This window comes from Oryctolagus cuniculus, chromosome 7 (assembly GCF_964237555.1).
Source record: "Oryctolagus cuniculus chromosome 7, mOryCun1.1, whole genome shotgun sequence".
NCBI lineage: Eukaryota > Metazoa > Chordata > Mammalia > Lagomorpha > Leporidae > Oryctolagus > Oryctolagus cuniculus.
In genome coordinates this window covers 37017149-37033999 of record NC_091438.1, presented here as the reverse complement: position 1 = coordinate 37033999, position 16851 = coordinate 37017149, and the positions used below count along the sequence as shown (strand labels likewise).

At 42.8% G+C, this 16851-nt stretch overlaps 1 protein-coding gene across 1 annotated transcript in view; it reads left to right on the top strand.

Moving 5' to 3' along the window:
• The first annotated feature begins 4471 nt into the window (after positions 1 to 4471).
• The window catches only part of ATF6 (activating transcription factor 6), a 218895-nt gene continuing 206515 nt past the window's right edge, over positions 4472 to 16851 (top strand). Inside the window, exon 1 of the mRNA XM_008265536.4 lies at positions 4472 to 4657. Coding sequence (XP_008263758.4) covers positions 4606 to 4657 — 52 coding nt within the window. The 5' untranslated portion in view covers positions 4472 to 4605. The remainder of the gene's footprint in view (positions 4658 to 16851) is intronic.

Sequence of the window (16851 nt, the reverse complement as noted above, 5' to 3'; positions counted from 1 at the left end):
CTGCTCCACTTTGATCCAGCTCCCTGCTAATGCACTTGGGAAAGCAGCAGCAGATGGCCTAAGTCCTCCAGGCCCCTGCAACCATGTGGGAGATTGTGATGAAGCTCCTAGCTCTGGGCTTTAGCCTGGCCCAGTCCTGGCCTTTCCAGCCATTTGGGAAGTGAACCAGCCTCCCTCTGTGTAACTGCCTTTCAAATTAAAAAAAATTTTTTTAAATAAATTTTTTAAGAAAGTGAATAGATTCAAGAAGAAGGATTCAAAAACATTCAACACTTAATATTTTTTTAAGTTACTAGAGTGGAAGGAAGCTTCCTTAATCAGAATATATATACACAGAAAAAAATCTGAATGGTAAAACTTTTAAAACATTCACATTAAAGTTAAACACAAAAGATCGCTATGCTCACCCCTACCATCAATATTGTAATAGAGGTTCTAACTAATGGAGTAAAAGGCAGAGGAGGGGGTGAGTTTAGGACTTAAAAAGGAAAAACATCTCCAAAAGTGGGGCAATAGTATATGTCTCCGGAGAATGATGTAAGCAAGGATCTATGAAGTGTTCTTATAAAGCAAACAAAAAGGTAACCATCCAATTAAATCTCCAGATGTTAACTGGTAGTTTAAGGAACAAATTAAGCATCACCATGAAGATGTCAGTGGAATCATGAAATGGGAAATTCTACAGGACAATAAGATTCTTCAAATGGTAGGTGGGGCATGGTGGGTAAAGCCACCGCCTGCAATGCCAGCATCTCATATGGGTCCTGGCTGCTCCACTTCTGATTCAGCTCTGTTGTGGCCTGGGAAAGCAGTAAAAGATGGCCCAAGTCCTTGGGTCCCTGCACCCACGTGACACTTGGAAGAAGCTCCTGGCTTTTGGCTTCGGATTGGCACAGCTCCAGCCATAGCTGCCAACTGGGGAGTAAACCAGTGGATAGAAGACCTCTCTGTCTCTCTGCCTCTGCTTCTCTGTAACTCTACCTTTCAAATAAGTAATTAAATCTTTAAAAAAAAAAAAAAAGGGTAGGTCGGGGGGAACACTGTCATGAACCGAATGCAATGTGACAATCTTGTTCATATCCTGATTTTACCAAGAGAGGCAGTTTTGAGACAGATAATTGAACATGGAACAGGTATTAGATAATACAAAGGAATATTAATTTTATTGGGCATGACAATGGTATTATGTTTTTAGAAGATAAGAAAAGGCCTAATGGAGATACACATTAAAGTATGCATGCGTAACATGAATGGGATTTTTGTTTAAAATATTCCGGGAAAAAAATCAGAGAAGACAAATGAATGGCAGATGGTAAGACTGTTTGTGGGGACTGACTGGTATTATGGCATAGTGGGTTAAGCTGCTGCTTATGATGCCAGCTTCCAATACGGGAGTGCTGTTCAAGTCCCAGCTGCTCTGCTTCTGTTCTTGCTCCCGAATAATGCTGCTGGGAAATCTGAAAGATGACCAAAGTACCTGTGCCCCTGCCACCCCATTGGGAGACTCAGATGGAATTCTGGCTCCTGTCTTCAGCCTGGCCCATCTCTGGCCATAGCAACCATCTGGGGAGTAACCAGTGGATGGAAGTTCTCTCTCTTGCTACTTCTCACTGTCTCTGTCACCCTGTCTTTCAAATAAATAAATAAACCTTAAAAAAAAAAAAAAAAGCAAAGCTGGCTACTAAGAACAAGGGGATTCATTATATTGTTTCTTGTGTTTGAACATTTCCATATTATAGGTTTATTTTTTAAAAGAAAATGTTAAATATTAAGATATTTGCTGGCCGGCGCCACAACTCACTAGGCTAATCCTCCGCCTTGCGGCGCTGGCACACTGGGTTCTAGTCCCGGTCCGGGCGCCGGATTCTGTCCTGGTTGCCCCTCTTCCAGGCCAGCTCTCTGCTGTGGCCAGGGAGTGCAGTGGAGGATGGCCCAAGTGCTTGGGCCCTGCACCCCATGGGAGACCAGGAGAAGCACCTGGCTCCTGCCATCGGATCAGCGCAGTGCGCCGGCTGCAGCGCGCTGGCCGCGGCGGCCATTGGAGGGTGAACCAATGGCAAAGGAAGACGTTTCTCTCTGTCTCTCTCTCTCACTGTCCACTCTGCCTGTCAAAAAAAAAAAAAAAAAAAGATATTTGCTAACTGAACTTTTTTAAAAAAAGGATAAAAGTTTGGGTGGTAGATATGCTAATTACCCCAAGTTGATCATTAGCTAATATATACATGAATCAAAACATCACATTCACCTAAAAAAATTAAGATGTTAGTGTTTGCATAATATGAATTTCTCTATGAAAAATATTAACTTTCAGTCAAAATATCAGGATAGCAGAATTCAGCAAAGTTTTTGGGAAATGTGAATTATAGTCATACCCTTCACAGTGGCAAAGACTGTAACAGTCTGACCACATCTAATGTCGGTTGAGAGTTTGGAACAAAGAGGACTTATCACTTTTAGCAAATGTGCGAACTGGTCTAATACTGCTACTCTCTGACCCAGCATACATTTTAAAGACATTCTTGGGGCTGGCACTGTGGTGTAGTTGGTAAAGCTGCAGCCTGCAGTGCTGGCATCCCATATGGGTGCCGGTTCAAGTCCTGACTGCTCCACTTCTGATCCAGATCTCTGCTATGGCCTGGGAAAGCAGTAGAGGATGGCCCAAGTGCTTGGGCCCCTGTACCTGCGTGGAAAGACCTGGAGGAAGCTCCTGGATCCTGGCCTCAGATCAGCGGAGCTCTGGCCTTTGTGGCCAATTGGAGAGTGAATCAGCAGATGGAAGATCTCTGTCTGTCTCTCCTCTCTCTAACTCTGACTTTCAAATAAATAAACAAATCTTAAAAAAAAAAAAGACATTCTTGCCTATATGCACAAGCAGATCCCATACAAAGATGTATTTTGTGTAAAAACAAACCATTGAAACAATCCAAATATCCAACATTAGGGAAATAGAAAAACAAATGGTGATATATGTATTCAGGGATACAATTAAGACATGGATAAATCGTCAAAAAATAATGTTGAGTGAGAAAAGTGATCTGGAGAACATTCACATATGACCATGCAGATTTTATAAGGCCACAGTGACACTAAATGTATGTATCCATAAACATTTAAATATAGTAAAAGTAAAACATGGACTAGAATGAGTTCTAATTTGTGATAGAAGTTGCCTATGAAGAGAGGGAAATGATGCAGAGGACAAAGAAGAGTTAAACTTTATCCATAATATTTATTTCATGATAAAAAATCTGAGATGGAATGAGCAGATGTTAATATTTTTTAATTCTTGATGATAGGTACACAAATGATTGTCTCATTATTACCTGAACTTTTTAAATAAAAAAAATCTTGAAAATAAGAACAATGAAACCATGTTCAGTCATGGCATTTTTCTTAAATGACTAAGGTGTCATGGATACAGAATAGAACACTCAGTAGTTTTATTTTAGTTTTCATGTCAACTTCCAATTTGCAGTTGGCTGAGAATAAAAGTGTTCTAAACTTCACCATAAATGAAAAGCTTACTAAAAACGAAACAACTGAAAATGTTATCTGATGAAAGAAGGAGTCACATTTAAGGTACCGTGATTTCAAGAAGTTTTTCCTTGGCTTCTTGTGTCCCAGGGTTAATTTGTATTATGCAATCCGTAGTAATATTCAGCCACGAGGTGTTTGGAGAATTCTGGGAAGCATTTCTGTCTTGTTTGTAGCTATGGGAAAAGATTCCACTTGGTCCTAGAAGGATGCGTGTTCTTAAGATAGAGTATTTTAAATTTTCACTGGCCACTGAAATTTAAAAAGGATTAAAAAATTCTATGAAGTAGTATTCTTCGGACTCTTTCATCAAACTCAGTACACATTTTCAGCTGGATTCCACGATGTGTGTGATTTCTTTGAAATAAAATCCGAACCTTGTTTTAATAATAAAAAGATTGGTGGTTTAGATTATTGTAGCTCTTGGGGTAGGCTCCTTCGGACTTTTACTAAGTACTGTGCTTTAGAAATTCGTCTATAGGAGGTAAGTATGGGCAGGCGAGTTTAATTTTCTATTTTTGCGTTGTTTAAATAAAAGCTTTGCCGTCCCGCCCGAGCAGTTCTAACCAATGTGGAATAGTTGTGTGTGTGTGTTTTCAGACACTTGTGTATTGTGTATCGATAATTTGTCGTAAGAATTAAACCACATGTACTGTGTTAGTGTCTAAATTTGTTCTGAGAGCTCCACGTTGTGGTATTCATAATCGAGGAAGAAGCCATTGCTTTAAGAGAGGGGCTTTGCTTTCTCATGTCTAATAATATCGGTAAACTTTGTTTATGCGGGTTTATCCTCCCTGCTCCCCCGCTTAAAACGGAGGGAAGAAAGTGCTGAAAACACCCGAAAGGAAACGGTTACTCAGCGATCTGTTGAAATCGGCTTCGTCGCTGACGTTCTCCAAGCGTGTCCAACTCCCTAGGGCGGCAGAGGTAGTTTGTCTTCTTTCGGCCACCGTCGCGTCAGCGCTGCGGAGTATTTTGTCCGCCTGCCGCCGCCGTCCCGGCTTACTAGTCACCGAGTTCCAGGGCACAGGAACTTGTGTTTTGGGTGAGCCGGCTAGTATTACCGGCATCATGGAGTCACCCTTTAGCCCGGGACTCCCTCACAGACCAGATGAAGACTGGGGTAAGTGGGATCCGAGAAAGTACCGTGGCTTAAGGGGTCTGGTCCACGTCTACGGGTTCCTTCCGCCCACTCGTAGTGACAGGTGTGGACGAACTGTGCCCGGGGAATGAGACCACTCGTCGCTCCCGTCGGTGGTCCTATAACAGAGTCGCAGAAACATTCGGTGCCTGTCCTGGCCACAGCGGGAGTACAGAGCTGTCTAATTGGAGTAGCTGTCGCCCGCACTGTTCCCCCCGGGGAAGTACCAGGTGATCCTTATTTGGGGCGAACATTTGCCCTCGGGGTGGCCGTGATCGCCAGAAAGGTTGCAGACTATTTTCTTAGGATGTGGGATGTTGGCGGTGGTCGTAGCGGAGTGGGTTCGTGTGTGTGTGTGTCTGAGAGAATGTGGTTGTGTACCGAAAATCCTCATCTCACAGCTTTCTCTCGTAGCTCAAGGGTGTTGTCCATCTTGGCAGAGAAGCCAAGTACCCAACCACCTGACCTCTGGTCCTTGATCACCGAGACCTGTCAATTATAAACTGATCCTGGCTGCTCCTAAGATACAGCTCCGAATTTTCCTGCTAGACGTATTTTGTGTGGTTCCAGTGGTCAGGAAAAGATGGGATGGAAAGTAGTGGGAATGAAAGTGGAGGAAGTTTGTCATCTTAAGTGTTTAGAGGAAATTATATTCCCCTTTTGATCCCAAGACGTAAAATACTAAGTGCTGTTTTGGGGTTCCGGTGTGGATTTGGGATTGTGTAGGTCCAGAATGTCTTTCCCCCTAGAGCCAGCATTCTCAGTAGCGTGAGTGGAATCTCAATGCCATTTATTGAGCCAAAATCCTCATTGAATTTCAAGAGCAGAAGTTTTCTAAAATTATAGTCTATTAGAGATTTACTTCAATCCTTGGTAGATTTTCTAAAAATTTCTGGGCATTCTTTAGACTATTATCAGTGCATAGTCCCAAGCCAAATAATTGTAATTATAACAGTTACTATTTACTTAGCAGTTTATTTGTGTCGGGCACCCTATTTAGCTCTAATCTGCTCCACAGTCCAGCAAGATACTATTATTTTGCAGATGAGGAATGAGGCTAAGAGAGAATCTGTGCTCAGAGCCTTAGAGGTAGGGAGTGGCAGAAGCAGGATCAGAACCAGGTTGGTCCACCTCCAAGACCTGTGCCCTAGTCTCTAGTAGTGCTCTCCTAAGGTATTTCTACAGGTTTCATTCCAAGATCCCTCAGTTGTTAACAAGCCCACTTCAGTATGTCAGGTAGTTATGATTTGTTTTCTCAGCTACTCAGTTACTATATTTGTATGTTTCTTTAGGAGAATTCTGATGGCATTATTGTATTTTGTCTCCTGATACCCAGGCTGCATTTTCCTGATACCTAGACATAATGGTTTTTATTTTTTAATTTATTTTAAATCAGTAGCAGTCTTTTTTTCTAAAGATTTATTTTTTATTTATTTGAAAGAGTAGAGTCAGAGAGAGGGAGAGGTCTTCTATTCTGCTGGTTCACTCCCCAAATGACTGCAATGGCCAGAACTGAGCTGATTTGAAGCCAGGAGCCAGGAGCTTCTGCTGGGTCTCCCACATGGGTGCAGGGGCCCAAGGAGTTGGGCCATCTTTCTGTGCTTTTCCAGGCCATAGCAGAGAGCTGGATGGGAAGAGGAGCATCTGGTACTCAAACCGGAACTCATACAGGATGCCGGCACTGCAGGCTGGGGCTTTAACCTGCTGCGCCACAGCGCCTGCCCCATGATGGTTTTTCACAGAGCATTAAGTTCTTGTAATTGGTTCAGTGACCACACTCCCAGTATCCTGCCCTGCCCTTCCCTGAATGTGTCTGTTTCCCGTTGTTTTCCAGGCTTCCCTTTTGGAACTGCTAGCAATCTTCTGGTAGTTGAACACTTTAATTCAGATTCCTTAGGTGTTCAGTAAGTAGGATAGATGTTGCAAGCAGGCACTAGAGTAAAACGTTGTTGTCTGCTACTGTTTCTCAGTGAAATATGAATTCTTTCTCTAAGAGTTGCTGTTTTGGGTGTTCAGGTACTTCAGTGATTTACTTTATTTGTTAAAATATTAGAAGTTATTCATTTATGTTTAAAATCTAATTATATAATTAGCACTTAATTCTAACATGTTTTAAATAATTTAATTAAATTGATTAACTTAGAACAGCCTATGACAGGATGTGCTTTTTTTCCCTATTTTTTTTTTAGGTAATGATAATTTAGGGGGTCTGCAAACACTTTCTAGAAAAGTTCAGATTGTAAATATTTTAGGCTTTGTGATCATATGGTTTCTTTATTTTTTATAGTTTTGTTTTTAAGATTTATTTTAATTATTTGAAAGATTTACAGAGAGAGGTAGAGCTAGAGAGAGAGGTCTTCCATCTGCTGGTTCACTCCCCAAATGGCCACAATGGCCAGAGCTGAGCTGACTGAGGCCTGAAGCCAGGAGCTTCCTCTGAGTCCCCCAAGCAGGTATAGGGACCCAAGCACCCAGACCATCCTCCACTGCCTTCCCAGGCACATCAGCAGGGAGCTGGGTTGGAAGTGGAGCAGCCAGGACCTGAACTGGCGCTCATATGGGAAGCTGGTGCTACAGTGCTGGCCCTGATAATATGGTTTCTTTTCTTTTCTTTTTTTTTTTATGGTCAAATATTACTTTTAATGTATTTTTAAAAAGTTTTTATTTAATGAATGCATTTTTTTCATTGGTACAACTTTAGGAATATAGTAGTTCTTTCCCCCATTCCCACTCTCCCATCTCGACTCCCATCCTACCTCCCTCTCCATCTCCTTCTTCATTATGGTTCATTTTTAGTTTGATTTTATATACAGAGGACTAACTCAATATTAAGTATAGATTTCAACAGTTTGCACCTATGCACACACACAACATATAGAGTACAGTTTGAGAACAAGTTTTGCAGTCAATTCTCATAGTACAACTCATTAAGGATGGAGTTCCTACATGGGGAGTAAGTGCACAGTGATTTCTGTTATTGCTTTAGCAATTAACACTCTTATTTATGACATCAGTGATCACCCGAGGCTTTTGCCATGGGCTGCCAAGGCTATAGAAGCCTTTTGTGACCATAGGTTCCATCGGTATTTGGACACCGCCATAAGCAAAGTGGATGTTCTCTCCTCCCTTCAGAGAAGAGTACATCCTTCTTTGATGACTCTTTCTTTCCACTGAGGTCTCACAGAGATCCTTCATGTGGGGTATTTTTTGCCACAAAGTCTTGGGTTTCGATAAGTTGGTTTCTGATGCAACTACTTGACTTCGCTATTGTAGCACAAAAGCAGCCATAGACAATGTAAACAAGTGAGCATGGCTGTGTTCCAATAAAACTTTATTTATGGACACACTGAAATTGGATAAATTTGCATAATTATTTTTAAATAATAGTTTTACTTTTTAAGGTACAATTTCAGGTTTATAGAATAAAAGGATAGTACATAGAGTTCAATATATAACCACATCCCCTACAGTTTCTCCTATTGGTGACATCTTACATTAGAGTGGTCCGCTTGTTACAGTTGATGAGCTAGTAGTGATATATTATTCTTACCTAAAGTCCATAATTTCTATTAAATTTCACTCTGTTGGACGTTATATGGATTTTGAGAAATGAGTAATGACTTGTGTCCATCGTGTTACATTATCATGCAGAATAGTTTCACTGACCTAAAACTCTCCTGTGTTCATCCTTCCCTCCCTCACTTCCACTCCGCCCCCCACCCCCAGCCACTGATCTTTTCACTATCTCCATTGTTCTGCCTTTTGCACAATGTCATATAGTTGGAATTATATATTATGTGATCTTTTTGAATTGACTTCATTCACTTATCAATACATATTTAACAGTGTTCTGCCATGGATTATTGTGGCTGATAGCTCATTTCTTATTAGCACTGAATAGTAAGCACTACATTCTGTGGTTATTCTGCAGTATTATTAGTCTGCTCATCCTGCCTTAAGAAAATGCCATAGGCTGGCGCCGCGGCTCACTAGGCTAATCCTCCGCCTGCGGTGCCGGCACACCGGGTTCTAGTCCCGGTTGGGGCGCTGGATTCTGTCCTGGTTGCCCCTCTTCCAGGCCAGCTCTCTGCTATGGCCCGGGAGTGCAGTGGAGGATTGCCCAAGTCCTTGGGCCCTGCACTCGCATGGGAGACCAGGAGAAGCACCTGGTTCCTGGCTTTGGATCAGCGTGGTGTGCCGGCCGCAGCGCGCCAGCTGCCGCGGCCATTGGAGGGTGAACCAACGGCAAAAGGAAGACCTTTCTGTCTCTCTCTCACTGTCCACTCTGCCTGTCCAAAAAATAAAAAAATAAAAAGAAAAGAAAATGCCATAGTTCTGGAAGCTGGTAGTTCAAGGTTAGGATGCTAGCATGCTCAGGTTTTAGAGATTTCTCTTGTAGATGACTGCCTTCTTGCTGTGGCCTTACATGGCATTGAGAGTCTTTCTCTTTTTATAAGGCCACAGTCCTGTCAAATTAAGGCCTCACCCTTGTGACAACATTTAACTTTAAATACCTCCTAGAGAGCCTAACTCCAGATACAGTCATCTTGGGAGTAAAAGCTTCAACTTAGGGATTTGGGGGAGGGGCACAATTCAGCGCATAGCACAAATTTATCCATTTACTTATTTGAAGATATCCTGGTTGCTTTGGCAATTATATATAAGGCTGCTGGAAACATTTGTGTATGAGTTTTTTTGTGTGGATGTAAGTTTTCAAGTCATTTGGGTAAATACCAAGGAGCACAATTGCTGGATAGTATGGGAAGAATGTTTTGTTTTGTAAGATGCTGCCAAACTGTCTTCCAGAGTGCCTGTACCATTTTGCATTCACACCAGCAAAGACTGAGTATTCCTGTTGCTCCACATCCTCCCTAGCATTTGGTGTTGCCAGTGCTTTGGATTTTAGCCATTCTAATAGATGTGTAGTGGTATCTCATCATTTTAATTCCCTGATGAATATGATGTTTAGCATCTTTTCATATGCTTATTTGCCATCTATGTATTTTCTCCCTCCTCTTTTCCTTTCTCCCTCTTCCTTTCTTGCTGGCTTGCTTTTGTATTTGTGCAAAGGCTACGTCTTTTGCCATACATAAGAAACATGTGTTAAGATCCCAGAAGAGGTGAATGATCAAGCTCAGAAACTTCCATCTGCCACTGTGGTTTCTTTGTTATCTTGAGTTTCTTCTGTGAAGGTTCTCTTTGCCTGCTCACACTCACCAAAACCTGGCATTCTCTTGATGACACAGCTTTCCTTAAAGTCTTGGTGTGTGGTGGCTGTTTTCATTCTCAAAACCGTTTTACTATTGGGCCCCTGAAGATGGGGTAGGCATTTTCCTTGTCTTTCACTGCTACTTCCAGATCATTTTCCTTTCTTCCTTCCTACAAATATCTAGGCCTAAATCGCATTTTGCCACAATATACCATCCTTTCCCTCTTCTCCTTGTTGTCTTCTACTGATTCCTGCGTTACTCTCCCTCACTTTTTTTTTTTTTTTTTGACAGGCAGAGTGGACAGTGAGAGAGAGACAGAGAGAAAGGTCTTCCTTTGCCGTTGGTTCACCCTCCAATGTCCGCCGCGGCCGGCGTGCTGCGGCCGGCGCACCGCGCTGATCCGATGGCAGGAGCCAGGAGCCAAGTGCTTTTCCTGGTCTCCCATCGTGTGCAGGGCCCAAGCACCTGGGCCATCCTCCACTGCACTCCCTGGCCACAGCAGAGAGCTGGCCTGGAAGAGGGGCAACCGGGACAGAATCCGGCACCCCAACCGGGACTAGAACCCGGTGTGCCGGTGCCGCTAGGCGGAGGATTAGCCTAGTGAGCTGCGGCGCCGGCCTCTCCCTCACTTTTTGAGAATTTTAACCAATAGCTTCCTGTTACTCTCTCCAGCATGACTTACATCACGATTCTTGTATGATTTAAGTATCTTCAGAGAAGACCTTCTAATATTCTGACCTCTCATTCCCTGGGCCTCCTTCTTGCCAGTGATCTTGTCTTTCACCTTGTGTTGACCATTTACTCCCCTGATCATAAGCATAGGTCTTGTAATTACCACTGGCACAACCTCGCTTTCAAACGTCGCACTTTGGCCACTGCCTTCTGTCTTACCAGCTCATTCTCCTTAGTATTCCTGTTCCACCAGTGGCTCAGCGTGCTGCGATTTTGTCATCTTTTCACTGTCCCTCATCCCCTTCCTGTTATCACTTCCTCTCTACTAGTTTAAAAAAACCACATTCATTGTAACCTTTCTTTGCTTATGCCTTTAATATCCTTGTCTTTCTCTTGTTTTGTACTTCTGTCTTGCATATACCACAACTTTAATTAACTTAAATCCAACTCTGCTTACTCCATGCCTACAACAGCTGAATGCGGCTTAAAAAAAATTAATCCTGCTGACTGCACTGACTGATGTCACCTTATGATGGTATTTCCTTGGTCCTCTCACTCTCCCACTCTGAGGAGTTATTTTTTTTAAAGATTATTTATTTAGGCCGGCGCCGCGGCTCACTAGGCTAATCCTCCGCCTAGCGGCGCCGGCACACCGGGTTCTAGTCCCGGTTGGGGCGCTGGATTCTGTCCCGGTTGCCTCTTTTCCAGGCCAGCTCTCTGCTGTGGTCCGGGAGTGCAGTGGAGGATGGCCCAGGTGCTTGGGCCCTGCACCCCATGGGAGACCAGGAAAAGCACCTGGCTCCTGGCTCCTGCCATCGGATCAGCGCGGTGCGCTGGCCGCAGCGCGCCGGCCGCGGCGGCCATTGGAGGGTGAACCAACGGCAAAAGGAAGACCTTTCTCACTGTCCACTCTGCCTGTCAAAAAAAAAAAAAAGTATTTATTTAGTTATTTATTTGAGAGGTAGAGCTATAGACAAAGAGAGAGAGAGAGAGAGAAAGAGAGAGAGAGATATCTTCCATCTGCTGGTTAACTCTCCAAATGGTTGCAACAGCCAGAGATGGACCAATCTGAAGTCAGGAGCCAGGAGCTTCTTCCAGGTCTCCCATGCGGGTGCAGGGGCCCACACACATAGGCCACCTTCCTCTGCTTTCCCAGGCCATAGCAGAGTGGGATCTGAAGAGGAGCAGCCGGAACACAAACCCGCGCTGCAGGTGGAGGCTCAACTACGCCACAGTGCCGGCCCCGAGGATTGTTTTAGAAAGTTTCTTTTATCTTCAAACAACCAACACCTCCTCCTCACCCCCCAATCCTTCCATGTATGCGTTAGATCCTTCCTCTTTTAAGAATGCTGCTTGAGCTATTATTCCTTCTGTTTCCTTTTTCCTTTTCTGCTAGATCATATCTGTCAGTAATTACACGTGTACTTACTTCTCTATTCAGAGAAACAACGAAAAGGAAAAAGCCCTCAGAAACCACTGAACTTGTTACTTCCCCTCTCCCTGCCACATATTTCTCTTCTTCATCTTACAGCAGAATTTCTTGGCAAAGTCCCACTCACTGACTCCAGTCTGTGTGCTCTCCAGTATGTCTATCTCTTGGACCCACTCCAATCAGACTCTACCACTCCACTGAAAAAGCTGTTTGAAGAGTCACCACTGAACTCTCTGTTGTTAAACCCAGTGACCATTTCTCATTTTATTAAACTTAAGAAATAAACAAAGAAAAAAAAGGCCAAGGTGGATATCAGGCAGGAAAGCTTCTTGAGAAAGTGAAGAGTCATAGCTTCTATAGTTTACTACCCTTGAGGACAATTTAAATGTTAGTAGTGTGGGGTTGGTGAAGATAATATAAGGATAGGCAATAGGTTTAGAGATACTTGAGAGGTAACCTCTGCCACCAGTTTCTTATGGGTGCTTCTAGAAAATATTCTATAAATATACAAGGGTGTTTTTCAACCCACCTTGTTTTAACCACAGAAAAGTTGAAAGATCAGTACACCAGTATCCTGTGTTTCCCTTATCTAGATTTATCAGCTGTTAACATCCTGCCACGCTCACTTTGTCTCTCAGTATTACCCACAATTGCCTCCTCTTTCACCATTTGAAAGTGGGCTGAAGGTACCGGTGCTGTGGCGTAGTGGGTAAAGCCACTACCTGCAGTGCAGGCATCCCATATGGGTGCCAGTTCGAGTCCAGGCTGCTCCACTTCAATCCACCTCCCTGCTATGGCCTGGGAAAGCAATGAAAGGTGGCCTATGTCCTTGGGTGTCTGCACCCATGTGGGAAACCAGGAGGAGGTTCATTGCTCCTGGCTTCAGATAGGCACAGCTCTGGCTGTTGCAGCCAATTAGGGGGTGAACTAACGGATGGAAGACCTCTCTCTTTCTCTCTCTCTCTGCCTCTCCTTCTTTCTCTGTATAACTCTTGACTTTCAAATAAATAAATCTTAAAAAAAAAAAAAAGAAAGCAGACTGAAGATAATGTGAAACTCCTGAACCCTTCATCACGTATTTCCTAAGAACAAGGAAGTGTTTATTTTTAAAAAATGTGAATTCACAGTAATACTGCAGTTCAGAGCATTGTATACTCAGGTGTTGCATGACAACTAGGGCATGTTCTGAGAAGTTCATCATTGTGTGATTATTGTAGAATGGACGTATACAAACCTCAATGATAAATAGCCTGCTCTACACCGAGACAATATGGTGTATACATATACATGGTGTTGCTCCTGGGGCTGTGATGAGCACAACAACATGCAGTTAAACCAAGCATGAGATGTGACCAAGAGACATGGTGAACCCAAGATGTCTGAGGCTGCTGCCCGAGTAACACAGCATATTGTTTTACAGTAAACTTTTTCAGTAGGGATACACTGTAAAAGAATTATAAATAGTACAGTAAATACATAAAACAGTAACATGGTCATTTATTGTCAAGTATTAGATACATGCATTTCATAATTGTATATGCTATACTTTTTGTAGAACTGGTAGTACAGTAGGTTTGTTTACATGGGCATTACAGATCACAGGTACGTGAGTAATGTGTTGTACTATGATGGCTGTGACTTCACTAGGTCTTAGGAATCTCTCAGCTCCATTACGATTGAGTCCACTGTCGTATGCAGCTAATTGTCCAAAATGTCGTTAATGTGGTGCATGACTGTATTTGTAGTTCTCTTCTCTTACTTTAAGAATCCTCATTCCCAGTAGAATCCTTCGTTTTTTTAGACTCAGTTTAGCTGCTCCATTGAAAATAGAATGAAAGAAGGGCAAAGGTAGAAGCAGAAAGCTACTGTAGCAGTCTCCTTGAGTTACAATGGTAGCAGTGGAAGTAGTGACAGGTGCTTGCATTGCAGATATATAATTACACATATATACATATATATATATACACACATGTATGGATATACATACTACTTTTTCTTTTGAAATAGTTTGAAACCATCAGAAAAAAATTGTAAGAACATTACAAAGAACTCTTGAATACCTTTTATACAGATTCCTCAATTTGTTTTACTGTATCTACTCCATTTCTCTTTTATTTCTTGAGAGAGAGAGAGATGTAGTGACATATCACCTTTAAATACTGGCCCCCCAGAAGTCCCACAAGAGTACTTTCTTATATTACTACCTTACACTCCTTCCAGTCTGGAAATAAACAATAACACAGTACTCTCACCCAGTTCACTTCTGCTATCTGAGTTCATAATGACTCTTTTTTCTCTTCTAGGATCCTAGAATCCTACGTCCATGTGTGCAAATACACATGGCTCTTACCTATCAGGTCTTTTTAGTGTCTTTCAGTCTAGCACAGTTCCTTAGCCTTTTCCCATCTCATGTCCAGTCTGTCAGATGATCCGAAACCTGGGTCAATCCACTGTTTGCTCATGACCAGACTCAAGCCATGCATCCATGGCAGGAATGCCAGGGAAATGACGCTGTATGTGTCATACATATATGCTCTTCTCCATGCATCACGTGTGGGGGCACAGTATATTGACTGCTCTCAAGGTGATGTTCACCTTGGTTACGTGGTGAAGTTACTGTCAGCCACATTTCTGTCCTGCGAAGTCACTGGTTCCTCTTCTGTGTCTTACTAGTATTAAGGAGAGAGAATCTGACATGATACCACCCATCTGCCCTAGTCTCATTGATAACTCCAGCCTAATCAACTGCCACTCTGATGGTTGCCAAATTGTGATTCTGTCTACATTTTTTAATTGATTTTGTGCTGTATTCAAGAGCTTACAGTACACTGGACTCATTGATTCATTTTCGATTCAGTGGGTTGTAGCCTGATACTCTTATTTTCTTTTCATGCTCAAATATTCCTGGAGTTGATCACTGGAAACCATTCATGTTGCTACTTTTGTTCTTTTGACATGTCCCTGTCATTTGCTAAGAATTTCCTTATTTTCTGACACAAAAACTTCTGCAGGCTTGTTTTTCACTTTTTCTGTCTCTGCTGTGGAATCAGCCATTTCCCCAAGGAGCCCTTTACCGGAATTCTGTTTAGTGAAGGATGGTGTTTAATATCGAAGATATGGGCACATAGTATCTTCATTGCTACTGGGCTGTCATTTCTGCTAGCACCTTTCAGTAGACAGAACTAGAAAATGTGTGTGTGTCTAGATGTACACACGCATACAAGCATCCATTGCTATCTGTGTATGTATTGTGTATTTTAAAACTGAGGTCATTTTCTAATGCTTTCAATTCCAGTTTAACATCTGAATGCTTCTTTTTAGTCCCTCCCCCTTTCCTTGTTTTGTTTTTAAAGATTTATTTATTTATTTATTTGAAATGCAGAGTTACAGAGAGGCAGAGGCAGAGAGAGAGAGAGAGAGAGAGAGAGAGAGAGAGAGAGAGAGAAAGGGCGAAATATCTTCCATCAGCTGGTTCACTCCCCAAATGATCAGAAGCCAGGAACCTGGAGCTTCCTCTGGGTCTCCCACGTAGGTGCAGCTACCCAAGGACTTGGGCCATCCTCCACTACTTTCCCAGGCACATTAGCAGGGAGCTGGATCAGAAGTGGAGCAGCTGGGACTTGAAATGGTGTCCATATGGGATGCTGACACTGCAGTCGGTGGATTTATGGGCTATATCACAATGCTGGCCTTTTTCCCGCCCCACCCACCTTGTTTTTAAATCCTTTCTCAGTGAGAAATCTGACTCCAGTTAGTTTAAATATGTTTAATCATTTGTTCAATGAATTAACATATTTGTTGCCTGTAATCAGTCTCCTAACCACTCTGGCTGCTCCTACATATTATGTTCCCCCTCCCACTGCCCTGTCTTATCAGGGACTGAAGCTGCAGCCTCTAAGAGAGAACCCCATGGTCCACAACAGCCCATTTCCTTGGATAACACACATTACTGCAGATGACTGTGCGTAAAACTCGCGTCACCCTCACTGCTGCTTCCTTGGAAGCTGACGTCTCCATGTTGGAAGGGGTGGGATAGGAAAGGAAAGGAAGGACAGGAAGGGAAGGAAGAATGGAAAGAGAGGTAGGAAGCCAGATGATGCTTATGTATTTTGAAGACAGAGCCGATAGGATTTGCTGGAGTATTGAAAACAGTGAGGAAGAGACATAAACAATGATTTCCAAGGTTTTTGGCCTGACCAACTGAGAAAACTGAATGGTCATTAATTGAGATGAGGACATAACAATAGGGGGTTTGGTGTGGGGTGATCACAAGCTCAGTTTGGGGTATGTCCTATTTAAGATGCCTTTTCAACATCCAGGAGGAGATGTCAGTGCTCAGCATGTATGCATGTATCTTGACGTGCAGGCTAGAGATGTATATTTGGGAAGCCTTGGCATTTAGATTCTATTTAAAGCTATGAGCTCAGCTGAGATTGCAAAGGAAATAGAACTGATAGAAAAGTTGATGCTGAGCTCAGGGAGAATATCATCATGTTAGGGAGATGAAGAGGAGAGAGGAGGAGGAACTAGCAAAATAGTCAACCAGTGAGGCAGGAAGAAAACCAGGTGAGTGTAATATTTTGGAAGCTAAGTGGAGAAAATGTTGTAGTTAATGTGAAGGGATCAGCTGTGTAAATGCTGCTGCTAGAGCAAGTACGATGAGCACTCTGAGTTTATCACTGCATGTAGCAGTCTGAGGTCACTGGTGACATTAATAATAATTGGTATGTGTATGAGGAGGGGGAACTTGATTGGAGCAGGATCAAGAAAGTATGGGAAGAGAGAAATGAGAGCTAGCAGTTATAGAGAACTCTCAAGGAGTCCCAGCCTGTCGATAGGTCCATAGTCGCAGTCCCCTGCTT